General features: G+C 47.3%; 1 protein-coding gene across 1 annotated transcript in view; it reads left to right on the top strand.

The window, feature by feature from the left end:
• Positions 1 to 25,930, top strand: part of Acss1 (acyl-CoA synthetase short chain family member 1) — a 49,091-nt gene that overhangs the window by 14,481 nt on the left and 8,680 nt on the right. Inside the window, exons 3-11 of the mRNA XM_057781320.1 lie at positions 12,534 to 12,733; positions 14,636 to 14,811; positions 15,141 to 15,293; positions 20,781 to 20,928; positions 21,939 to 22,076; positions 23,332 to 23,424; positions 24,474 to 24,586; positions 24,937 to 25,063; positions 25,798 to 25,925. Coding sequence (XP_057637303.1) covers positions 12,534 to 12,733; positions 14,636 to 14,811; positions 15,141 to 15,293; positions 20,781 to 20,928; positions 21,939 to 22,076; positions 23,332 to 23,424; positions 24,474 to 24,586; positions 24,937 to 25,063; positions 25,798 to 25,925 — 1,276 coding nt within the window. The remainder of the gene's footprint in view (positions 1 to 12,533; positions 12,734 to 14,635; positions 14,812 to 15,140; positions 15,294 to 20,780; positions 20,929 to 21,938; positions 22,077 to 23,331; positions 23,425 to 24,473; positions 24,587 to 24,936; positions 25,064 to 25,797; positions 25,926 to 25,930) is intronic.

Consider the following 25,930-nt stretch of genomic DNA (forward strand, 5'->3'; position numbering starts at 1 on the left):
GAAGAAACTGGTCTCTCTGGGTTGAAATGATAGGAAACAGGAAGTCATTCCTTGGACATCAATTGGGGAGGTTCTGGTAGGGTTTGGGTTGAAAGACAGATGAAGACAAACTGTGAAGGGGTCTATATAGGTAATCTGGTGCCAGGGTCTTCAGAGGGCTAGGTCCATGCTCTGCCTTTTCCCCAACTGTGTGTGTCGCAAGGCACATCAGTCCCCTGACTCTCAGTTTTTCTCAGTAGCAAAGTGGGATCTGTCTGATGGAGTTGAGTGCTGAGTGTGCCACATGTGATGGTTTAGTGTGTGTGTGTATGTATGTATGTATCTACACTACGTGTGCATGAGTCCATGGAAGTCACGAAGTCATTGGATCCCCCAGAACTGGAGTTACAATTAGTTGTGAGCTGCCATGTGGGTGCTGGGAATGGAACCTTGTTTCTCTGCAAGAGCAGTATGCAGTCCTAACCTCTGAGCCAACTCTTCAGTCTTGAATATATTGATTTCAAACTTTTCTTCAATACCTTGGTTTCTTATGTTGAAGCTGGAATCTTATATGTGACTACTGCTGTATTTTGTTTGTCATTCTTTTGGACACGAAGGGTCTCAGAAGTTTATGTTTTAGATGGAAGGATCTTTGGACCGCTAAGAAAGTTTATTTATGTCTTAGGAAACCTCTTTGAGGGAACCCTTTTGAGGTTTCTCTGGGGCAGGCCTGACCAAAGTTCAGTTTGAAGAGCACACAGAAGCAAAGAGCTCCCTTGCAGCTGGGTCTCCATGTTGCAAGCTCCCTTCTGCTAGGTGGCGGTGGCTGGCTTGCAGAAGATAGACAAGCTTCTGCTGGGGGTGAGAAGAGGGACTCAGTTCTCAAGGGGAGGGGCATGGCCTCTGTCCTTGTTTGAGAAGCCTGTGGTGGAGAGCTTCCTTGTTCCTGTTTTGTGTTTTTCTTCCTTTTTCTGCAGCCGCTATAGACGATAGCTTACTAGTTAACCGACTGGCAGGTTTGCTGTGTGCAGCTGTGGCTTCCTGTGACTCTGCCAGCGGGGTCGCCTTTAGGCCAGCAGATGAGTGGATGAGACAGACCTCTTGCTTGTCGAGAAGTGTGAAACTGTACCCACATCCTGCACTGCATTCTCTGTTCCACCTCCAGGGACATTTTTTTTATCCCCCTCGCTCTTGCCCTCCTCTTATGTGGGGTACACAGCATGCCATGCCATAGAGTGCAGCTTTGGGAAGGTGAGGGCAGTTTGTGAGGGTTTTGCCACCTGGCCCTCTGGCCTCCAGAAGTCTCTTATCATCTCTTTTGTGTCCAGTCTCTAGCCTTGCTCTCCTCCGGTTGCTTGTAACCTATGATCTCTCTGCCCCCTCTGTGGGATGACCTCAGGTCACTATTCAAGGTTCCAGCTCGGACTCCCAGCTGGGGCTGGTTGGAGTGTCAGACAGCTGGAAAAGCCATTATTCAGTTTGTGCTCAGCTTGACCTCTGCAAGGCATAGAAAAACTCTTCTGGTGTCCCTTGCCTTTCTCAGGGCAGCTCTGCAGCCCAGGGACGTACTGCCTGTGTTGCTTAGTGTTGGCTGTCAATGTGACAGGATCCAGAATTGCCTAGCAGACGTACGTACCTCTGGGTTTGTCTGTAAGGAAGTTTGGAGATTAGGTTAATCAGAGTGGGAAGACCCACCCTAGCTACAGCAGACCTGTTGCCTAGGCTGGGGACCCAGACTGGGTATAAAGAGAATAGGAGCTGAACACCTTCTCTCTGCTTTCTGACTGCAGGCGTAGTGCCCCTCTGGCTTCCTCTCCTCCCGCCTTGTGCCTTCCCTGCTGGACTGCAATCTCTTGACCTGTAAGACAAAACCATCTCTTCCATCCTTGAGTTGCTTCTTGTCAGGTATTTGACCACAGCAGTGAGAAAAACAGTTAGCATACTGGCAACACCCCTTGGTCAGCATCCTGTGTGCACATAAGTGTCTGGCTCACTGACTGTCTGGAGGAGAAGCAGGCACTGAGGGCAGTTGGTGTGAGCAGGGTTGATGGCACCAGAAGACTTGAGAGACATTGGAAAAGGACAAAGAGCTAGCTGAAGAAGGAATGGGAGGTGGGAGAGGGCAAAGGTCACTCTATCAATGGAGTGATAGAGGGTTTCGTAAGTCAGGAAGAACAGAGCTCATAGTGTCCGGGCAGAAGTGGGCCTTGGCAGTTGGCTGTCTCTGCCTGGCACTGCCTTGATTTGGTGAGGAGACAACATTTAGCATCTGCTAAGCTGGCTGAGCTTCCTAGAGAAGCCTGAAGAAGAGATCTGGGTCTTTAGTTGGTAAGGTGGATGATTTCGTTGTTTTCTGTGAGGTTGTTGGAGCCTTCCCCACCTGTGCAAGTGGAGATGCTTTTGTGGAACTGGAAGGAAGCCTTGAGCCCACAGAAAGGGTACCAGATCTGATAAAGTTTCCAGCATTCAGGGGCTAGTGCCTCTCAGCAGGGATGAGCTGCTTGACAAAAGTGACAGGGCTTCCCAAGGGAACCATGTTAGTGTGCTTTCTGCCCTATGTCCTCAAGTGCAGTGGGTCCAAACTCTCAGCGTCTACAGAACTCATTGGTATCTGAAAGCCGGGGTGAGGAGGCATGTGGACAAGGAGTTAACATGGCTGGAATAAAAAGAGGCATACAGTTACTCTTCCCCACATTCCAGGCATTAAACAGAAAGTATGACATGATTGACAGTTTCTAGGGAAGGGAAAGAAAAACCAGCTTAAGTTAATTTTAAACACATTCTCAGGGAGGTCAGAGGGCACAGGCTTGTTCCGAGGGGCTGCCCGCTGCAGCAAGGCAAGTTTGCGTGAGTTCCCACGCCATTCATGCCATGCTCAGCCTTCAACACCTCGTTTAGGGAGTCGTGTCGGAGGTTTGAAATCAGCCAGAGAGGCAAGACTTACGCTGCGAGCACTGGCACATGCTACAGGACTGTTTTCCCAAGGAAGCTGGTTTTTGAACGCTTGCCAACGCGATGGGGTCACAGGAGCTGTCTCTCCTTCTTACAGTAAAATGCTTTACCAAGCTGCTCCCAGAAGCAGGGAAAAGCACCCCAGTCTGTGGCTCCTGGGGCGGCATCCTGGTGACCATGTCTGCTGGAGTGAATCTTTCCCAGAAGTGTTTCTCTAAGTGTCAAACTGCAGTGTTCTGTGGAGTTCACCGAAAAGCCTCGAAAGAGAGTGGCTCCCAGCTTGTGTCTAGTCTGGAACTTTCTGTGGGAACTCAGCTTCTCTGTTTTGCCACATGGACCGGTGCAGAGTTAGTGCTGGAAATCCACCAGGTGGGACGGGAGCCATGTAAACCCGGAACAGGACCCGAGACATGTCCTGGGGCGATTTATTTATTTATTTGTTACCACAGGGAAAGTGAACATTTTCAGAAAGTTAATAGCTACATCCCTCTTCACCTCTCACCAGGAAGAGGACTTCCTGCGTGGTTTTGGAGCAGCAAATATGTCTGTGGGCCAGGGTAAAGTGTTCTGCCAGGCCCAGCTGTTTTTGCTGGCTTCCATGCTGGGATTCTACCAGCTCGTTGGGCCTCCGGCCAGTGAGAGCCTTCAGAGTGCTCACTGCTTTGGCACTTGCCTGCTCGGGGTTGTGAGCTGCGCTTTGTGCCTGGAAGAGAGAGAACTTCCTCTCCAGAGGCAAGAGGTAGGACAAAGGGAAACCAGGCGTTAATGAGAACAGAGTCCTTCTCAGGTCTGACTAGTTACTTTTATCCTGCAGGGGGATATTTTTGGCTGACAGACTGCTGACTTTGGTCAGGGCTGCTGTGGGATTTGATCTGGACATGGCTGGGGCAACACCGGGGGGCAGAAGGCGCTGAGTATGGGGTTTTTCATGCCCCTCAACCTCTTCTCCATTCTGTAGATACAAAGAAAGACTTCTTTTAACTTCCAAGTTAGTGGATTTTGATCTGTTCTTTTGCTACTTTCCCCGTTTTCAAAAAGATTTATTTTTAAATTATGTGCGTCGCGTGTATCTATGTGTACATATGTGCCCCTAGGTGGAGGTGACCCAAGAGTCAAGAGACTTTGAATCCCTTCTGGAGCTGGAGTCACAGGCTGTTGTGAGCTGTCTTGTGGAGGTAGTGGGACCTGAACTTGGGTTCTCTGCAGTGTGAGCAGTGTGTTCTTTTAACTGTTGAGCCATCTCTCCAGCCCCTTAATCCCCTTTTGAACAAGTCAGCCTCTGGTTCCCTCCGGTCCCCATCTCCTGTGCTGGGGATGGAACTCAGAGCCTCACACATGCCCAGTACAGGCTGTTGCTGAGCTGTCCTCTCAGCTAGTCCTCTTCAAAACTAACAGATATTTAAAAGCAAACTAACTGAAGGGGATGGTAATCACATTAACATGGCCAACGGGGGAAATCACAACTTTGGGGAAGCTTTATATTAGAAAGAAAAGAAGTTATTGGGATACTGGGGTTCATGAGAAGAGCCGGGTAAGAGCTGGACTTTTGGAACTCATTCTTGGCTTTACATCCTGCCCTGGTTAATTTAATTGAATAGCCTTGAGGAAAATGTGGCTTAGCATTCATGTGCTCACTTCCCCACATATAGCAGAACTTTCTTGGTGGACTAGTTTTGGACTGCCAGCCTACACATAATGCCCTGGAGATGTATTAATTACGACAGCTTGGCTTTAGCTTCGGCTTTCCCCCAACTAGCTCTTGTTAATTAATAGCTTAATTAACCCATATTTTTAAAAATCTACTTTCTACCACGTGGCTCTTCTTAGTATGGTATATCCAACTTGCTCTGCCAGCAAAATCATGGACTTAGATCCCCCCAACCCCCCACAGTTTTTCTCTTTCTGCCCGGAAGTCCCGCCTATTCTCTCCTGCCTAGCAATTGGCCATCCAGCTTTTTTTTTTTTTTTTATTACAGCAATCACAGCGACACATCTTCACACAGTGTACAAATATCCCACAACACTCATATGAAGAAACAGAGCTCATAGATTGGCAGTTGAAGTTTAGGTCTTGACTGTCCTGCCCCCACCGTCACCCTGAGAGACTCACATGTTGACGGTGCCGTGTCTAGCCTGTGGCACTGGAAGGTGGTAGAACCTTTAAGAAGTACAGTCTACTGGGAGGTCTTTAGGTCATTGTGGCTGTGCTCTTGCAGGAGGTATTGGGACTGAGGTGTGCCCCCCACCCATCCTTTTCCCCCCACCCATCCTTTCCCCTCTCTCCCCGTCACCCTGAGGTGAGAAGATTTCGCTGCATACTGTCACCATGTACTGAGCCTCCACTACAGGTCCAAAGCAGTAGAAATAACCACGAGATAATAAATTAGTATGAAACCATGAGCCCAAAACAAACCTTGTCTTTTATTAAGATGATTGCCTCAGCTGGACTTTAATCCACAAACCTATGAACACCTGATTTTCGACAAAGGAGCTAAAAGTATACAATGGAAAAAAGAGAGCATCTTCAACAAATTGTGCTGGCAAAACTGGATGTCAATCTGTAGAAGAATGAAAATAGATCCATATCTATCACCATGCACAAAACTCAATTCCAAATGGATTACAGACCTCATTATCAGTCTGAACACACTGAACCTGATAGAAGAGAAAGTGGGAAGTACTCTACAACACATGGGCACAGGAGAACACTTCCTACGTATAACCCCAGCAGCACAAACACTAAAGACAGCATTGAATAAATGGGACCTCCTGAGACTGAGAAGCTTCTGTAAAACAGAGGACACTGTCACTAAGACAAAAAGGCAACCCACTGACTTGGAGAAGATCTTCACCAACCCCGCAACTGACAAAGGTCTGATCTCCAAAATATATAAAGAACTCAAGAAACTAGACTGTAAAAAACTAATCAACCCAATTATAAAATGGGGCACTGAGCTGAACAGAGAATTCTCAACAGAAGAAGTTCAAATGGCCAAAAGACACTTAAGGTCATGCTCAACTTCCTTAGCGATCAGGGAAATACAAATCAAGACAACTTTAAGATACCATCTTACACTTGTCAGACTGGCTAAAATCAAAAACACCAATGATGGCCTTTGCTGGAGAGGTTGTGGAGAAAGGGGTACACTCATCCATTGCTGGTGGGAATGCAAACTTGTGCAACCACTTTGGAAAGCAGTGTGGCGGTTTCTCAGGAAATTCGGGATCAACCTACCCCTGGACCCAGCAATACCACTCTTGGGAATATACCCAAGAGATGCCCTATCATACAACAAAAGTATATGCTCAACTATGTTCATTAGCAGCATTGTTTGTAATAGCCACAACTTGGAAACAACCTAGATGCCCTTCAATGGAAGAATGGATGAAGAAAGTATGGAATATATACATATTAGAGTACTACTCAGCAGTAAAAAACAATGACTTCTTGAATTTTGCATGCAAATGGACAGAAATAGAAAACACTATCGTGAGTGAGGTAAGCCAGACCCAAAAAGAGGAACATGGGATGTACTCACTCATAATTGGTTTCTAGCCATAAATAAAGGACATTGAGCCTATAATTCGTGATCCTAGAGAAGTTAAATAAGAAGGTGAACCCAAAGAAAAAAATATAGTTATCCTCCTGGATATTAACCTTCATCAGGCGATGAAAGGAGACAGAGACAGAGTCCAACATTGGAGCACCAGACTGAAACCCCAAGGTCCAAATCAGGAGCAGAAGGAGAGAGAGCACGAGCAAGGAACTCAGGACCGCGAGGGGTGTACCCACACACTGAGACAATGGGGATGTTCTATCGGGAACTCACCAAGGCCAGCTGGCCTGGGTCTGAAAAAGCATGGGATAAAACCGGACTTGCTGAACATTGCGGACAATGAGGACTGCTGAGAAGTCAAGAACAATGGCACTGGGTTTTGATCCTACTGCACGTACTGGCTTTGTGGGAGACTAGGCTGTTTGGATGTTCACCTTAATAGACCTGGAAGGAAGTGGGAGGTCCTTGGACTTCCCACAGGACAGGGAATCCTGACTGCTCTTCGGGCTGACGAGAGACGGGGAGTTGATTGGGGGAGGGGGAAGGAAATGGGAGGCAGTGGTGGGGAGGAGACAGAAATATTTAATAAGTAAATAAATAAAAAAAAAGATGATTGTCTCAGGTGTTTTGTTTCCGCGACAGAAAGCTATTGCAAAAGCTCCTCCATCTGAAGGATTCGGAGCAATCTTGGGTACAGGGCTCACTGCAGTTGTTAGCTACTGCTGCTACCACATAGGAGGAAAATGAGAATTTGTGGAAGGGCACCAGCCACTTCAGCCTGAGGCGTTAAGAGACGAGGGGCCTGAAGGTGGCTGTGGCTAGCAGGTGTGGCTGGAGCAGGAGGGGTGGCACACGGCAGGTGGCTGGTGGTTGTTCAGATGGTATAGGGTGGGCCGGCTTTCCTCTAGGTTTCTCTAAACCCCAGGCCCCAGTGAGTGCCTGACCCCCAGGGGACAGCAGCTGTGCTTGTGGGTGATCTTGTAGCCTTCTTAGCCCTGCTGTTGTCCTGGCTGCTGGTCACGTAGCGGGTGGACGACTCAAGTGAATTGTCATCCCACAAACACTTGGGTCACAGTTGCTCAGAGCCAAGGATCAGACCCTGCAGCTTACATAGGACACACTGGCATTTTATGTTCTTTTTCCTGGGAAGAGACACACGAGGTGCCTGTCTCTGCTAAAGAATCATTAGAGAATTAAGGGTGCGTGTCAGTGTTAGAATGCTTGCCTAGAAGGTGTAAGGCTCTGATTTCTCTCTCCAGAACAGTGTAAAAATATATCTTTAAAATAGTCTGTCTCAGTAAGTAAAGTTTTATTCCACTGGGTATGTGTAGGTCAGTGATAGCATGATTGCCTTTCATGTGTGAGGTCCTGGGTGCAGTACGCAGTGCAGAAAAGAAAAGGGCAGTTAAGGAGCTGTGTTCAGACTCCTTTCCTACCTCTTAGCTCATTTTCTTTTCTTTTTTTTTAAAATTATTTATTTATTTATTATGTATACAATATTCTGTCTGTGTATATGCCTGCTGGCCAGAAGAGAGCACCAGACCCCATTACAGATGGTTATGAGCCACCATGTGGTTGCTGGGAATTGAACTCAGGACCTTTGGAAGAGCAGTCAATGCTCTTAACCTCTGAGCCATCTCTCCAGCCCCTTAGCTCATTTTCTGTAATGATTATAGTTGCCGTCTATAGGATACCTTTAAAGGTGCCTGGGACATCATAGCTAGGTCCTGTAGTTCTTTTAGTGGTGGGCTCTTTTATAAAGTCATTATATTCCTAGTGAGATCTTGATATATATATATATATATATATATATATATATATATATATATATACACACACACACACATATATATTATATATATTTTATATACATATAATATAATATATATTAGCTTCTCTTGGGTAGATATATCTACTCAGGCAGATGGGCAGAACAACAGTTCCACGCCAGGCTAGCATGGTGAACCAGTAAGTCTATCAGAGTTACTTTCAGAAGCGTGGGAGAGGGGTTGGTTACAGGCTCCCTCCACCCCCAAACAGTTGCATAGCTGAAAAGTGCCCCTCCAGCATGGATGGCTACTTTCCAATCTCTATACACTTTAGCACAAGCACCTGGAGCAGAATTGTGCACAGCTGGGAAGGGTGGTGGTGTAGGAGGGAGTGGCTGGAGTCTCTGGCGAGGGTCTGATACCATCTCTCTTCTGTGAGAAGGCATCGGGACCAAGCCTTGAGGGTGTTCTGCAGGTATCCACAGCTGCTCCAGTTAACAGGGCAATGGCGGCTACACTCAGAGGACATTGTTCCACAACAGAGCCTCATCTTTGCTCAGACACGACTGGGTGTCCAGGGAGACACCCTTCTGGGGGATAAAGGCTGAGGTCAGTACCTCTGCCAGAGTGTAGCGCACCGCAAGGAAGGCACATCTGTTTTCTGAGAGAATTTAGAAGACATAGCTGGATGGCCCAGTGAGCAGACGTCCTGGTATCCCTCCCAGCCGCCCAGCTGCTGTCTCGTGGGATCCCTGATGGTGTCTTAGGCTTTCCCTGGCAAACGGCAGCAGCTTTGGGAGCTTTCCACATTGAAGTATGGTGCTCAATATCTTTGTCAAAGCTCTCTGCTGAAGGTCGCGGTCACAAGGGCACCTGATGGCACAACTGGTTTCTGAGCCTGTCCAGCCCATTTCTGTGACTTTCGTTCTCTGGGGGTTGTGAGCAGCAGAGTGAGCGAATCCTTTCTCTATGAGACCAGGCTTTATGGCTCAGCAACTGTTCTACTGGGCTGGTTCCTCAAGATGGGATGCGGGACCTGCTGCACCTTGCTGGGAGAGGAAGGCCAGTCTTGCCCCATACTGTTGGCAGAGGCTGTTTGTCCGTATCCCGGCTGCCCAGACTCCAGAAATAATCACACTGAAATCTGTATTAATTGCAATATTGTTTGGCCAATAACTTAAACATATTTCTAGCTTGCTCTTATATCCTAAACTAAGCCATCTCCATTAATCTGTTCATCAACACGAGGTCGCGGCCTACCAGCAAAGTTTTGGCAGGCTCCAGCGGATGCATCTGTCCCCAGCAGCTACATGGCTTCTCCTTGCCTCCACCCACTCTATATAATAATCTCTTCCTGGTTATATTCTGTTAAGCCATAGGCCAAAAGCAGCTTCTTTATTAATCAATAAAAGCAACATGTATACAGAAGGACTTTCCACACCACCATTCTACATCACTAAAAGTTGCCCTTTCTTCTCTCAAGTGCACTGAATGGAATACTATATTCTAGAGATTGTAGCAGAGTCCTCTGCATCTGCTTAGGTCATGGATGTGGCCCTCCAAGAATTGGCAGGTGTAGAGATCCTGCCAGTAGGCTGCAGGGAGTGTAGCTTATCGCCTTGGACCAGTACAGCTCTCACTTCATGCTCACTTGCTGTACTCATTTATACAGTCATCTAATAGATATTTATGACCCAGCCTTATAAAATGCTGAGTAGAAGGCAATGAGTAAGACTCAATGCTATGTCTAAGCGGTCTTTGTACTCTAGTGGGACAGATACTAAAGAGGATGAGCTTGTGTTTATTTCATGAGCATGGATAGCCAAAGTCAGTGTGGGAAATAGACAAGCCATCCATTGTCAGTTTGTTGTTTCCTAAACACAACACGCACCAACCAATACCTTCCTTCCTTGGGCTGACATCAGGAAATGAGTAGGAAGGAAAGAAACTTTCAATATCACACACGAACAAAAACAGCTTTGGGCTGGGCTTGGCGGCACACACCTGTGATTCTAGCACACACGAGGTGAGACAGGAGGTGGAGAGTTCTAGACCAGCCTAAGCTATAGAGAGAGTTTCCGGTTAGCCTGGGCTATGTGGCCCCATCTCAAAGCAACGACGATAACGACACCCAACTTTGATTGAAAGAAAATTGAATACGTAGATACAGCTGCTTCTTCTCCTCCCGCCGCTGAACTCTCTTTCTAGCTGTTTCCGTTAGAACGCAACTCAGACTCTCTTGCTGGGGGTGGAGGGTGTGCTTGCTTTGTGTGTCTTTAGGCAAGTGTCAGGTTGATTACAGAACTTGTAGTAGAGCTGTGTCTGCTATAGAAAGGTCTTGCTATAAGGACAGGGCACAGTCCTTTCTTTAAACTGCTGCCTCAGGCTGGCTGCGGGTAAAGGCATCAGGCATGGCACTTTAGACTCGTCTCTCTCAGCATTGCCCAGGGCATAAGCCCCAGGGCTGTGAAAGCAGAGTTGATGGGAGGGCCCTGGTTTACTCATGCATTACTGATAACAATTGCTTTTTTAACACTGGGCGGGCATCTCAGAGGCGTAGGGGTGTTGCTGGGCCCTAGATTCTGTGGCTTTGGCCTTGGAGTGTTCTTTCATTGTTAACTTAGGGAAAGGGTGGGCAGAGTACCACTGAATGCCGCCTTTGTCCTCTTTAGAGCTTCAGGGAGAAAAGATGGAAGCCGTCAAGGGGCCCTGGACTGAGCTGGCCAGGAGTGGCCAGCAGCTGGGCCAATAGCAGGGTGGCCGGGCTTAGGCTCATTTGGGCTCCTGTGCAGGGTGGTTTCAGAAGAAACAAAGGGCCCCTTGAACACTGCCTGAGATGGGGGCTGCATTTTCACTGAGAGGCCTCTTGTTGAGTTCAGCCTTTCTTGAAATCCCATGGATAGGGAATTATGCTTTTCAGGGGCTTTGAGGGGCTTGTAGTAGGTTCCCCCTTGGGCCTGCTTGCAGGCCTGGCTGTGCCTTGTTTGGAGTATCTTCGTGAGATTCCGAGGGCAGGAATGTGGCCCATGCTTTTCCCTCAACCCAGAAAAAGGGGGTCTTTGTGTTCCTGCTTACTCTAGCTTTCTGTGTTAGTTTTTTTTAATTGTAAATAGCTAATTAATATCAAACAATGTACAGAAAAAAGAGGAAAAATGATTGGGGTATCCATTTTCCAAGTCCAAGTTTGATGAGAAAAGGTATTAGAACAGCCTCAAGCTTATTTCTGTCCCCATACTCTGCTTTTCTCCTCTTCTGCCTTCCCAGCGAGACAACTTTCCTATGCTATACTCCTGGCTTTCTTTTCTTCCTTCCTTTAATTTTTCCCCTTGCATCTATCTATCTATCTATCTATCTATCTATCTATCTATCTATCTATCTATCTATCTATCTATCTATCTATCTATTTTTGAGACAAGGTTTCTCTATGTAGCACTGACTCTCCTGGAACAAACTTGGTGGGCCAGGGTGATCTCAACTCAGAGATTCACCTGCCTCTGCCTCTCAAGTGCTGGGATTAAAAGCATTCGCCGCCATCTGGCTACTCGTGGTTTTCTTGGAGGTTAGTATCATGGGCTATGATTAGTCAAGGGCTATGATTATGAAAGAATCATTACTTAACTCTGAGTCAACCCAACTTGTTATCTTCTGATTAGCTGGCTAAGTGTTATGACCTGGTGAGGAACTCATAAATCATGTGGTTGTAGGTGTGTGTGTATATATGCGTGTGCGCGCACGTGTGTGTATACGTGTGTGTATACGTGTGTGTGTGTGTGTTGCTAATTTGTCATTTGTGCCCAGTCAGTGCTTGACACAGATCTCTGCCTGTCAACTCTGCCCAGGGGGTTACTAGCAGGGTAGTCATCTTTCTGTTGCTTTCTCTTCCCAGTCTCTATGGCTTCACCAATTTGGTACCTGTCCCACCAAGGTCTAGGCTGGAAGAAGAGTTTCTTGGTGCTTTGGCTTCTGTTGATATAGAAAACTGGGAGTCTCCTTTTCTCTTGCCAAAACTCTGACTTTTTTTGGAAGCCAACATTTTAAGAAGTCTTAGGAACATGACCTCTCAGAAACTGAAATGGCTGTGAGGTCAGCCTTAGTGATGCAGCTAATCATGAACAAATGTTGACCACTTGCCATCTTGCCATGCTGCAAGTTCAGCTGCTCTCCTTGGCACTGGGCTGGAAGACAGTGCCCGTAGTCTGTGACTTGTCCTGCTCTGTGTTGTGCTGTACTGTGGCTCTTTCTTGTTCCTAATTGCCTTCTCTTCTCTATGCTGTAGGGAGCTTCTGGAGACCACATGCCGCCTGGCCAACACGCTGAAGAGGCATGGAGTGCACCGAGGGGACCGTGTGGCCATATACATGCCTGTGTCCCCACTGGCCGTGGCAGCAATGCTGGCCTGTGCCAGGATTGGGGCTGTCCACACAGTGGTGTTCGCTGGCTTTAGTGCTGACTCCTTGGCTGGGAGGATCAATGATGGTGAGCTTGGGTGGGCATGGGAGGAACTCAGGAGTCCCCAGGCTTTGTGTGATGAGTCAACACAGCCCCACCTGTGGTTCAGGAGAGACAGTCTTCTCCCTGGCCTTGAACTTAAAATTTAATAACCGCAGTCTCTTCAGATGGGACTCTAGGTGAACACCATTTTGCCCATCAAACTAACTGAAATTTTATTCTTATATCCTGTAAGTTTATTTAATGTTTATTAACGTCCATAGCTTTCAAATGGATTTCATACCTACAGTCCTTGCCTTTCGTGGGTGGAGATAGCCTTACCTCTTCCTTTCCACTCTTGATGGTTTGTGTGTAGTTCTCTAATGGACTGGTTAGAAGTCCTGTGACCATGTTGACTAGGGGTGGGGGAAGCTAGCATGCTCATCTTGGTCCTGATCCCAGAGAGGATACCGTAGCTTTATTTTTTCAGTCTGAGGATGCTGTCAGCCGTGGCATTGCATGGATGCTCTTTACTGGGCTGAGGAGCTTTCGTTGGATTCCCCCCTTCTTGTTTCATGTTTCTAGCATGAAAGGTGCTGGATTTGTCAAATGCTTTCCCCTTCACTCATTGAAACATAGGTTTTCCTTTTTCTGTTAATATTGTGTCTGACATTGCTGGGCTCTGCTTGCTGAGCTGCTCTTGCCTCCCTGCCGGGTAAACTCCTGTTACTAACAGCACTGAGGGTTCTGCAACATTGTTCAGGAGGGAAATTTATCCAGCTAGTGCTTTTGTCTGACATTGGCATTAAGATAATGCTGTCCTCATAAAATGAAATTGGAAGCATACCTTCCATGCATTTCTGAAAGAATTTGGGATTGGTGCTAGTTGAATAGAGGACTCCATTTGTCCAAGGTTCAAGGCCTTCCTAAATGTCAGCTCTTCACTTGCCAGTACACCTGTCTGATCCTGGTCTTTTCTTTATGAAGGGGTTACTATTACCCCCGCTTTTGTTTTGTTGAGTTAGGGTCTTACTGTGTAGCTCTGGCTATCCTGGAACTCACTATGTAGACCACACTGGCCTCAATTCTCAAAAATCAGTCTGCCTCTCCCTCCTGAGTTTCTAGAACCTCTCAAAAATATCACCCCCAGCTTGGGAAACTGTGGGAGGCACTCGAGAAATTCAATCCATAACCCCCAGGGTGTGGGGGAACCCCCGCAGGCAGCACCACTGCCAAGTATTTGTTCTAGACTCTTACACAGGGGCAGACTGAAAATTCATCCATATACGGGTTGTCTCTTAATGTTGTGTGAAGGAAGGCCCTCAGAAGTTGTGTCTCTCACACTTTGCCCTGGGCCTCGGCTCGGCTCGGCTGTAGAAGTGTGGGCTTCCAGGGAGAATCCTGAGAGAAGCCTGGCTGGGACTTTGAAGAGAGGAATGTGACAGGGGAGGGAGTGCCCTCGTGAAGGCAAGGCTGGGCTACAGCTCCTGACACCCACCTGGAGGTGCTGGCTCTGTACTCTGGACAGCAAAGGGCCTTGGCCTACAGAAGTCACTAGCGGGGCTGGCTATGTGGAAGCCTTGGGATTTGGTCTCCATCTCTTGCTGTTTCTCTGCCACGGTGGTTACTCTAGGCAATGACCATCCTTCGCTTGGGGAAAGGCGAGAGGGTCGAAGCCTGGCTGGGAAACTGCCTTTATGTTGCTGACTTGGGCAAGAACAGTTTATTTCAAGGTCGCCTGTTTCTGGTTCTTTCCCACTCACTCTCAGAGTTTGACAAAGATGGGGCACTAATCTGTGACACCCTGAACTTCCACCTTTTCTCTTCCTGTGGGTTCTTTTTACTTGGTTGGACTTTGTCTGTCACACTCTTATGGATTATCCAGCTAAAAAAGTCAGCTCGGGCTGTGAGGTTCTACACTGACCAGACAGTCTGTGTTGTGTTACTTAGCCAAGTGCAAGGTCGTTATCACCTTCAACCAAGGACTCCGGGGAGGGCGTGTGGTGGAGCTGAAGAAAATAGTGGATGAAGCTGTGAAGAATTGCCCGACGGTCCAGCACGTCCTGGTGGCTCACAGGACAGATGCCAAGGTTCACATGGGAAAGCTGGACATCCCTCTTGAGCAGGTGGGTTTAGCTAATGTGATACAGATCATTATCAGATCACCTGTGTCTGGGAATTGTTAGGCTTTCGGTCTGGGTTTCCTGGATGTGCCCCCCCCCTTTCCTTACACCACAGTGGAGGCAGAACGCAGAGTTTTGTATATGCTAAGTAGGAGCTCAAACACCAAGCTACACTACTGGTCTCAATCCGTATCTTTTTGAGTCTTTGCATTTGAAATTGTAACTTGAATTGTAGTGTCCTGACTTTAGCTAGGGAAACGGTACTCTCCAGGGGCCTGCTGGAAGGGAGTGGCTAAATGCCTTGACCCAGGGACGTGCTCTGTCCTTTCCAGGAGATGGCCAATGAGGCCCCTGTGTGCACTCCTGAAAGCATGAGCAGCGAAGACATGCTGTTTATGCTCTACACCTCTGGGAGCACCGGGTCACCCAAGGGACTCGTTCATACGCAGGCGGGCTATCTACTGTATGCTGCCACGACGCACAAGGTAGGAACCCAGGGGAAGAGGGTGGAGGAACCATAGTGATCTCGCAGAAGCAGGCTTGTGGTGCTAATGTGAGCTATGGTGCAGTACGGTGGATGTGGGAAAGAGAGAAGAACCCGGTGCACCTGCGCCAGCTATGGCCCTTCAACCCCTCTCTCCTGCTCCAGCTCCTTCTGCTCGAGGTGTGGGGGATGGGGCCCTTATGGGCTCCCTTTCATTTCTGACTTCTTGAGCTCCTACACATGTACCTTACAGCTGCACTGTAAAAAGAAAGGATCTGAACAGCATAACTTACCAGGGCTGGGACGGTAGAATACACGCTTGGTATGCATAAAGCCCTGGCTTCCAGCTCCAGGATTGCAGAAAATCAAAGCCAAGCCAAACCCAGCCCTGTCCTGGTATAACCATGAATGCATTCGCTATTATTTATTAAAATTCACATTTTCTTCCACTCAGAAGTTTATAGTTCATCCTTTCCTTCTGGTTTTTATTTTCTGTTTGCTTGAGAGTTTTTTGTTTGTTTTTATATTGTTTAAAATTTTTTTGTACAATATAGTCTGATTATGTTTCCCCCTCTCCCAATTCTCATGAAATCTTCCTCACCCTCTAACCAACCAACTTTGTGTTCTCTCTTTTAAAAAAGAAACGAAAACAATCCCCCCACAAAAACAAAAAGCAAAACTAAAAAGCACAAAACCCCCACAAAAACAAAAATCAAAACAAAAAAGTGTAATACCAATGAGACAAAGAAGAAAATACAAAAACAAAATGAACAATCCACAAAAATATCATTGAGTTCATATTATTTCATCAGCTATGCCTGGGCATGGGGCCTGCCCCGGAGTATGGTTGATATACCCAGTGATACCCTGTTGGAAAAAACTGATTTTCCCTTTGCCAGTGAGTATCAATTGCAGATAACGTCTTTGCTGAGGGTGAGAGACCCTGTGGTGGTTTGAATAGGAATGACCGGCATGGACTCATGCATTTGAATACTTGGTCTATAGGAGTGGCACTATTGGGAGGTGTCACCTTGTTGTAAGAGAAGCGATTTTGTTGGAGGAAGTGTGTCACTAGGGTGGGCTTCAGGTCTCAGAAGCTCAAGCTAGTTCTTTTCCTGCTGCCTGCAGATCTAGAGGTAGAACTCTCAGTTACCTCTGCAGCACCAGGGCTGCCTGCACGCCACCAAGCTCCTGCCATGATGATAATGAACTAAACCTCTGACCTGTAAGTTAGTCCCAATGAAATGCTCTCCTTTATAAGAGTTGCTGTGGTCATGGTGTCTCTTCACAGCAACAGAACCTCGACTAAGACAGACCTCGTGTATGCTTTTCCTCCCGGTGCTGAGAACCCATGCAGGTCTTGTTCATGCTGCCACAGTCAGAGTTCCTATCAGCCCCAGTCTTTCGTCTGGAAGGCACTGTCTCCTTGGAGTCATCTGTCCCCCTTGGCACTTACAATCTTTGCCTTATTTTTGAAGATAGAATCTTACCCGGTAGCCTACACTGGCCTCATACTTGTGTCTTCCTCCTGCTTCAGCTTCCTAAGAGTTGGGATCATAGACCTGTATCAGCAAGCCTGGCTTCCCACTGACCCTAAAAAGAAAAGAAAAAAAAATTGAGTCTCTGAAGCAATTGAAAATTCATTCTTAGTGCTACTCATTTCGAAAGTAAAAATAAACTTAAAACACTTTTATAAAGAAATTTGAATTAGTAAGTAGAAATTGGACACCAGAGGGACACCCTTTAGGCATGTGGAATGACAGATTATGCTTTATTCCAATAAATGTGTATAAAGTGTTGATGGGTAGAGGACTGGGATTTAACATGGGTCCCTGGTTGCCTCAGCAAGTAGCTGGCACTTCCCAGCTAGGGTTGAGTTTCTGGGTTCCGTTGGTGAACTGGATGCTCTATTCCTAAGGGAAACTCAGCTAGGACTAGTGGCAAGAGCAAAGGGAACTCTATGGCCAGGTGACCTGGAAGCCCATGTCTCTGTGAGCAGGCTTAGACACTGTTCTGGCTGACAGCAACTTTTCTTGCTTGGTCTGTCCTCATGAAGCCAGAGTTCCAGCCAGGCTTCCAGAAAGAACCTTGAGTCCCAGAGAAATCTTGGCTGGTGTTTTAGTCATCACTGCTCTATTGCTGTGAAGACATCATGACCAAGGCAACTCTTGTAAAGGAAAGCATTTAATTGTGTGCTTAGTTACAGAGTATAGTTCATGGTCATGGGGGCAAGAAGGCAGGTGTGGTGCTGGAGAAGTAACTGAGAGTTCTAAACCCTGATCAATTGGCAGAAAGAGAGAGAGACTGGATCTGGCAAGGGCTTATAAAACCTTAAAGCCCACCCCCAATGATACACTTTCTCCATTAAGGCCACACCTCCTAATCCTTCTAATCCTATCAAAGAGTTCTACTCCCTGAATACTAAACATTCAAATATATGAGCCTATGGGGGCATTCTCATTCTAACCACCACATTCCATTCCCTGGTCCCCACAGGATTGTAGTCATATCATAATGCAAAAGTGAGTTCAGTCCAACTTCTAAGGTCCCCATGGTCTATCATAGTAGTCTCAACACTGTTTCTGAGACACATGGCAATATCTTAATCATAAATTCCCAAAAAATAAAACTCAAAAAGCAGATCACATATTTCCAACTTATGATAGCACAGAATACACATTACCATTCCAAAAAGGAGGAAAGGGAGCATAGTGAGGAAATACTGGACCAAAGCAAGACTGAAACCCAGTAGGGCAAACTAAATTCTGTATTCCCCTGCTTGTTGTCAAAGCACTTTTCAGATCTCTGAATCCTTTCAGCTTTGTTGACTACAATACACTTCTCTCTTTTGAGCTGGTTCTGTTTCCTGTTAGCAGCTCTCTTTGGCAAGTGTCCCATCTCTGGCAGCTCCCACATCTTGGAAGTTCTAACACAATGCAGGCTACACTTTCACAGCTTCAAGCAATGGCCACTCTGGATAGCCATGCAGAGAAACCCCTGACACACCCCTGGCCTCAGCAGTTTTTCTTAGCTGGAGGGAGATTCCACAACCCCTTTTTTGTGTCCCTGACTCTAAAACCAACACCATGTGGGTGTCTGATGCTGCTAAATTCTGCTGCTTGATGGCATTGGAACTTGGCCCCCTCTTTCAATTATATTTGCATCAGCTCTCTATTGTTGATGGCTCCCTTTGCTATTTAATTCCTTTTCACGGATGGGAAGCTTATCTGGATGGGCTCTTGCCCTAAGGTCCCCACTCTGTTCTATTTAGTATCCGTCTTTTCTTTTAGCTTTTTCTCTCCTTGAGCATCGGACTTAGAACAACATCACCTTTCCGGTGCTCTTTCCCCTCAGACTGTACATTTTGTATTTTTCTTTATTCAGCTTGCTCCTTTTCATTACACACACACACACGATTAGAAACACACAACAGAGTCAATAATAGACTGTCTTGAAATCTCCTCTGCCAAAGCCACTAATCTGAAGCTCTAATTTAGCTTCAGGTAGATTATCAGGACAAAAGTGAAAAGCAGCCACATTCTTTGCCAAAATATCACAAAACAGTCTCTAGGCCACTTACTAATGCTCTCCCCCCCTGAAACTTCTTGAGCTGGGCCCATCACAGTTCAAATCACCCTCAGCACGCCATGCTTCTGCTAGAATGTCCCACTAAACTCTGCTTGAAACATTCAAGTGCTGTTCTTGTCCAAAGTCCCAAAGTCTTCCATATTTCTCCAACAAACAGCATGGTGAGGCTTGTCATAGCCATAGTCCAGTGTCTGGTACCAGTTTCTGTCTTAGTCATTGTTCTATCGCTATGAAGAGACACCACAACCAAGACAACTCTTGTATATATAAAAAGGCATTTAACTGGGGTCTGGCTTACAGTTTCAGAGGCTTAGTCCATTATCATCACTATGGCAGTGGGCATGGTGGCAGGGTTGCTTTCATGACACTGGAGAAGTAGCTAAGAGATTTACATCCTGATCCAAAGCCAGAGCAAGAGTGCGTGAGCGAGAGGGAAGAGAAAGAGAGAAAGAGAGAGAGAGAGAGAGAGAGAGAGAGAGAGAGAGAAGTGTTGGGCTTGGTGTAGGCTTTTTGAAGTCTCCAAATCTCCAAGCTCACCCCCAATGACACACTTCCTCCAACAAGGCCACATCTCCTAATTCTTCTCAAATAGTGCCACTCCCTGGTAACTACATTCCAATATATAGGCTATTCTTATCCAAACTATCATAAAGGGAGTACAGAGATATGGAAGGGGACATTTTTTCAATAATTAAGAGGTTTTTTTTTTAGAGTATTGGGTGTAGAGACTTTCAGACTTCTATGGCTAGGAAACTCAGGCCTTTTTCAAAAATATACAAATCTTAACAAAACCCAGTCTGCGTTCCATGAGTTACTCTAAAATGAGCATCACGGTAGTGAGGGAATGGAGTGTCTATTAGTCCTGCAGAGGCCCTTCTACAGTCCCGTCCTCTATGGTGTGATCATCACTGCCCTATGTTCCTTTCAAGGGTCACCCCAAAACCACATCCCTAGACATATGTATTCCTGCTTATTGCAGTGTATTTGGATGTTTTCTTTACCCGTGGGCTCTCTTTTTTTTATAATAAATTTATTTATTATGTATACAATACTCTTTCTGTGTGTATTCCTGCAGGCCAGAAGAGGGCACCAGACCTCATTACAGATGGTTGTGAGCCACCATGTGGTTGCCGGGAATTGAACTCAGGACCTTTGGAAGAGCAGGCAATGCTCTTGACTGCTGAGCCATCTCTCCAGCCCCCTGTGGGCTCTCTTTTATCCCCTTCCTCCCTTTCATTTCCTTGGACTCTGTCTATGGCTGCTAGTCATTTGTCGCCAGGTCCCTCTAAGTTTTATTTTCCTCAAATGGTCAACAGGATCCCAAGATCAGCAAGGGAAGTTGATGGTGTTCAGTGGGTGCTTGCATTTGACTTTTTAAAATTTTTAAATTTTTTTTTTTAAAAACAGGGTATAAGGTTGTTCAGAAATATGCCAGATTTTTTTCTTCTTCTCTGAGGTCTATGACAAGCCTGTACTCTACTGCCAATGTATGTTCCCCCTTCAAGTTGCCATACCTTAACTATATAATGGGACAAAATGGCACCACCTGGTGCATGCTTGTTTCAGGACATGGGCCATCTTTAGCTCACAGATAAACACCTGAGCAAATTTCTTCTGTAGCTCAGCATTATTTGGCTTGGGGTATTTTTCCTAGGCTCATGTACCATGTACTGTTTGGTACTTGGGATGGCCATATTGCTGTCTGTGTTGGTGGTTCTGTCTTCTGCTGGGCTCTGTGGGAAACCCCTGCAGCCGTCACACGCCTCAATCCTGGCATCTGTGGTGACTGTTGTCACAGTTACAGACGGCTGTGCAAATGACCATGTCTCGGTGGTGGGTAGGAAAAAGGTGACTTGGGTCAGGCAAGTCCTTGAGGGTCCGTCCTTTCCTGTGTCCGTAGCTCGTGTTTGACTACCAGCCAGGTGATGTCTTTGGCTGTGTGGCTGACATCGGTTGGATCACAGGTCACAGCTATGTGGTGTATGGACCCCTCTGCAACGGAGCTACCACGGTGCTTTTTGAGAGCACCCCAGTTTACCCCGATGCTGGTGAGGACCAAGAACTCTGGTGAGACCTGCTCTGGGTAGTGTGGGAGGGATCTCAAGCCTGGAGGAAAGAGTCACAGAAGCCTGGATCTGGCAAGGGAACTAACTGTTCTTGGGTTCCATTGACCAGATGCCAAGTGGACATTAGAGATTCCAGGCCTTGAGCCCCGCTAGGGGAACTGGAGCCTAGGGCTGTGTGCAGAAAGATCAGAGGGAGTTGGTCAGGGAACAATTTCATCTCAAAACCATTCATTTCACTTAAACATTCTCCATCTCATATCTGGACCACCCCACCTGGCTACATCTAGTCTTTCCTTGAAGCCCGGGCCAACTCCCATCTTTCCCACCCTCCTCAGCCTCACTGCCCAAGCCTCGGGACCATACATGGCTTGCAGCCACCCTTGTTAGGTTTCATTCACTTTGAGGATATGACCTCATCCTGCTCGCTTTGGTATTTCTCTCACACAGCACATTATCCCCAGATATTTGCTTTACTGTAGTCAAATTGCAGCTGCTCTGCGGTTGGCTCTTGCTCTGGTGTTGGGACATGAATTTCCTCTTTGATGCCTCTTGATCCCGCCAGAGGCACTCAAGGGAGCATAATGGGGTGATAGCAGGGATTGAGGGTCATTGCCTAAATGCAGCTTCAGGGAATAGTGTGGGCAACGGAGTCATGAGTATTAGGTGTGTGTTTTCTGGACACATGGCCGCACACATTCGAGTTTTTACCCAGGGAAGACGAGTCATTTCTTTAGGGTCCATTTAAACACCACTGATCGAAGTTCCATGTCAGTTTTTAAAACTTGCAGCAATAACATCTGAAGCTGATCCCTGGCTGGCTCACGTGGAACAAACACCTTACCTGAGGCTGTCATCCACGGTTGGGTCTAGAAGCTTCCCTTTCTGTGATCACACACAGAGACCCAGCCCTTAGTTACTCTGAGCTTAGCTTGCATGTGTGTAAAATAGGTCATGCTTAGTGGGATCTTTGACTGACCGTAACCCTTTTGTAGGTCGCTACTGGGAGACAGTGCAGAGGCTAAAGATCAACCAGTTCTATGGTGCCCCAACAGCTGTCCGGCTGCTACTGAAGTATGGGGATGCCTGGGTAAAAAAGTATGACCGTTCTTCCCTGCGCACACTGGGGTCAGGTGAGCACAGCGCTGTGTGGCTTAGCATGGGCCTGGGGCTCAGAGGGTCAGGCCGTGCTGGCTGGGGAGGAAGAACACCCCGTTGTCTCAGCAGTGGTGGCTCCAACCTGATGGGCAAGGCTTGTGTGCTAGGCCTGGGAGCTTTGATGGACACTGAGATGCAAGGGCAGACTACCTCTTTTCAGAGGCTTAACATCTACTCAAATGTACAGATGCCAAGGGGCCAGGGTGATAAAGACTTCCTTTCATACATAGCACAACCAAGCACTACCTAGATCAACTAGAGAAGAATATAGACTAGTCGGTAGAAGAGGATAAGACGGCTCCCTCTGTAGGAGTTCTCACAGTGTGCATTCTTATTTTCTGAGCTTCATGTGGATGGGGCTGCACAATGCATTGTCATGGGTAGAAATGGCTTGCTAATTTCATGGCTGTAAGATATTCCACTGTATAGATATATCACACCTTATCCATTCTGCCCTTAAAGGCAGTCTCTCTCTGGCCGTGATAAGCAAGACTGGCACGCACAGATGGATCCTTGGTACATGTGCTTTTATTTATTTATTTATTTATTTATTTATTTATTTATTTAATTTAGTGTCTACTCTCAGTTCTGTGGAATGAATATCAGGAGACAAAATTTCAGACAGTGGGGTAAAGACATCTTTAGTGTTAATAGATTCTGCCCCTGACAGTTGTCTAAAGTGGTTGTATGGGATGTCTACTCCCTTAAATAATACGGCAAAAATGCCAGCTGCTCCTCAGAAGCCCTGTGCCAGATTTCAGTCCTGCACTGTGGGTGATATTCTGTTTCCCCCACTCTTAATTTTTTTTTTTTTTTTGCCTCTTGGGCTGTCTTGGTGACTGTACCTCATCATAGTATACATTACTCTGATGACTGTGGACATGGGAACACAGGCCTTTCCAGGTCTTTCCATGTAACCTTTAGCAAGGACATAGAGCTTTTCCTTTCTAATAATTTATTACTTTTGGCTTCAGGTTTTCCTGAAGACTGTTAGTTTTTATTTTATTTTTTTATTTTTTTATTTTTTTTGGTTTTTCGAGACAGGGTTTCTCTGTGGTTTTGGAGCCTGTCCTGGAACTAGCTCTTGTAGACCAGGCTGGTCTGGAACTCACAGAGATCCGCCTGCCTCTGCCTCCCAAGTGCTGGGATTAAAGGTGTGTGCCACCACCGCCCAGCTTAAGACTGTTAGTTTTTAATTTTAAAGTAATTTTTGCTTTTGTGTGGTTTCAGTGGGAGAGCCAATCAACCATGAGGCCTGGGAGTGGCTCCACAAGGTGGTGGGTGATGGCAGGTGTACGCTGGTGGACACTTGGTGGCAGACTGGTGAGTGTCCCCGAGGGGTGGTTGGAACAGGCCTGGGGACCAGTCAGGGGCTGGAGGAGGGGCTCTTCATGTTCTCAGGGCACTGTCTTAGCACTCACCAGACCTGTGCCCCTTCAGCACGCAGCTGGAGAGGAGAAGGCTCGGAGGTACAACCAGGCTCTAGGGGACATGAGATGCTTTTCTGGGCCTTGGTTTCAAGTGCTTCTTTCAGTCTCTGTGTGAGCCCCAGAGTGAGGACACTGTGTGGTGACACACTAGGCCAAGTGGCCTAAGGCCAGTGGACTGACAAGTTCTCGGAGTTCACTCTCCTTTGCAGGCGGCGGCCCTTTCCTGGCTTCCTTCCGTCCTTTTTATTTTGGTGCAGGGCTGGGAGTCAAGCCCAGGATCTCATAGACGCTCAATAGTTTCCTGAGCTCAGCCATTTCTGAGGGGGACAAGTCCTTTTGTTCGAGGGATCCAGAGTCTGAATTTAAACGTTAGCAGGAAAAGGAAGCTTTCCTGTGGTTATTTTGTTTTAATTTGTCGTTTTTTGAGTATTTGGCTGCTTGGGATGTTCGGGGGGGGGGGGAAGAGGCCACCACTACACAGTAACATAGTCATCATTAGTCTTGTGTTGCAAGTAGCCAGCAGGAGACAGATTCAAAGAGTAGCTCTTGCCTGTGCTGGAAGACTTGGGACAGAGAACTTTCCACAGTGGATCCCATGAGATGACGCCATACATGCTGATAGATGCAGGTCCCAGAGAAACGGCCCCATGGATTCACTATTCATTGTTGTGCGTCAAATAGTCCTGGCTTCAAGCAGTTCATTTCTTCTGTCTTCCTAGGCAAGCTGGTGGCTTTCCCCCTTCCCTATCGTAAACACAGGCCCGACCCAGTGAGGGTCTGTTAAACAGAGGGTAGCCCTCACCCATCTGTAGAATGCAGAGCTGAGGGCTCTGCTTGTGCCCACATTGGAGGAGACTGCAGTCCAAGCCTAGATGGACATATTCTGGAACCTACCCATCCCTGGTTCTCACGTCAATTGGTGTTTCTTCATCCTTTCTGCAGAAACCGGCGGCATCTGCATTGCACCACGGCCCTCAGAAGATGGGGCAGAGATCCTCCCCGGTATGGCCATGAGGCCCTTTTTTGGCATCGTCCCAGCACTCATGGATGAGAAGGTGTGTGGGATCCTGCAGAGATTGTCTCCCGCACATCTGCCTTGCTACTCATCTGACAAGCCTTCCACATGCCCTGCCTTCTGTCCCTTGCTAAGATGCAGGGTCTGATTCCTAGCATAAAGGCCAGGTCCTCACACACTCTCTGCAGCCCTTTCTCAAGCAACACTGCTGATGTCTGCTGCATGTCAGGGCCCTCATTGGACTTTGGCAGAAGAAGCTCTGGACAGTTCCAGTCAGTGCTTCATAGTTTCTGCCTCAGGCCAAGCAGTCAGGACTGTGCTGATGGTCAGTTCTTTGCTTTTCTCCCAGAGCTAGCCAGGTCTCTAACGAATGTCTCCCTTCATCCGTAGGGCAATGTTGTGGAGGGTGGTGATGTCTCCGGGGCCCTGTGCATTTCTCAAGCTTGGCCGGGCATGGCAAGGACCATCTATGGTGACCACCAGAGATTCATAGATGCCTACTTCAGAGCATATCCAGGTGAGAAGCTAGGGCAGACCCCGTACCTTCTCCATGGATTCTGGAATCATGTTTCCATAAATAAGGGAACCCGTTAAACTGATGGCAACTGAGTGTAATGTGATGATTCTATGGAAGCGAGCCTGGCTCTGAAGCCCCCTCCACTTCCCAGACCTTCCTTAGCTTGACTGGGGGGCAGGGTGACTTGTGCCGAGTCTCTGTAGGGACCTGGGTGGACATGAGCACATTTGTTCACTCATGGCTCTGGTCTGGGATGGACATGTTGGTGTACACTGGGAGAGATGAGGGAAGAAACACGCTTGGGAATGGTCACACAGGCTGGGCGCCCTCACGGTGTATATCCCTGTTCTCACTTTTCTCTTGGGTCCTGGGTTGGAGGTTGGTATGACCGCTATCATCTCTGCCTAGCTGGAGCTAGCAGCTTTCAGTCTCCAGGTTACAGCGGACACTCATCTTGAGGGGCGTCCCAGCTGTGCTATTGTCTGTTTTCTGCTCTCTGGACATTGCCGCCTTGGCATCATTCGTGGGACGTAGTCTCAGTGCCACTTGCCCTCTCATTAGGGCACAGCCTGGCATCCCCTAGAGAGGTGTTTTTACATTAGTTGCTGGAGGGAGCTCACAGACCAAGAATAACTCAGTCAACTTCAGAGTTAGCTTCCGGAGTGGGACTAGAACCTGGACTGTACTGGGGCAGAGTCAGAGTCCCTGGCACTGAATGCCCCACTATGGTATAGGCTATTACTTCACTGGAGATGGAGCTCACCGGACTGAGGGTGGCTATTACCAGATCACAGGGCGCATGGATGATGTCATCAACATCAGTGGTCACCGCCTGGGGACTGCCGAGATTGAGGATGCAATGGTAAA

The sequence above is a fragment of the Chionomys nivalis genome, chromosome 9 (assembly GCF_950005125.1).
Source record: "Chionomys nivalis chromosome 9, mChiNiv1.1, whole genome shotgun sequence".
Taxonomy (NCBI): Eukaryota; Metazoa; Chordata; class Mammalia; order Rodentia; family Cricetidae; genus Chionomys; species Chionomys nivalis.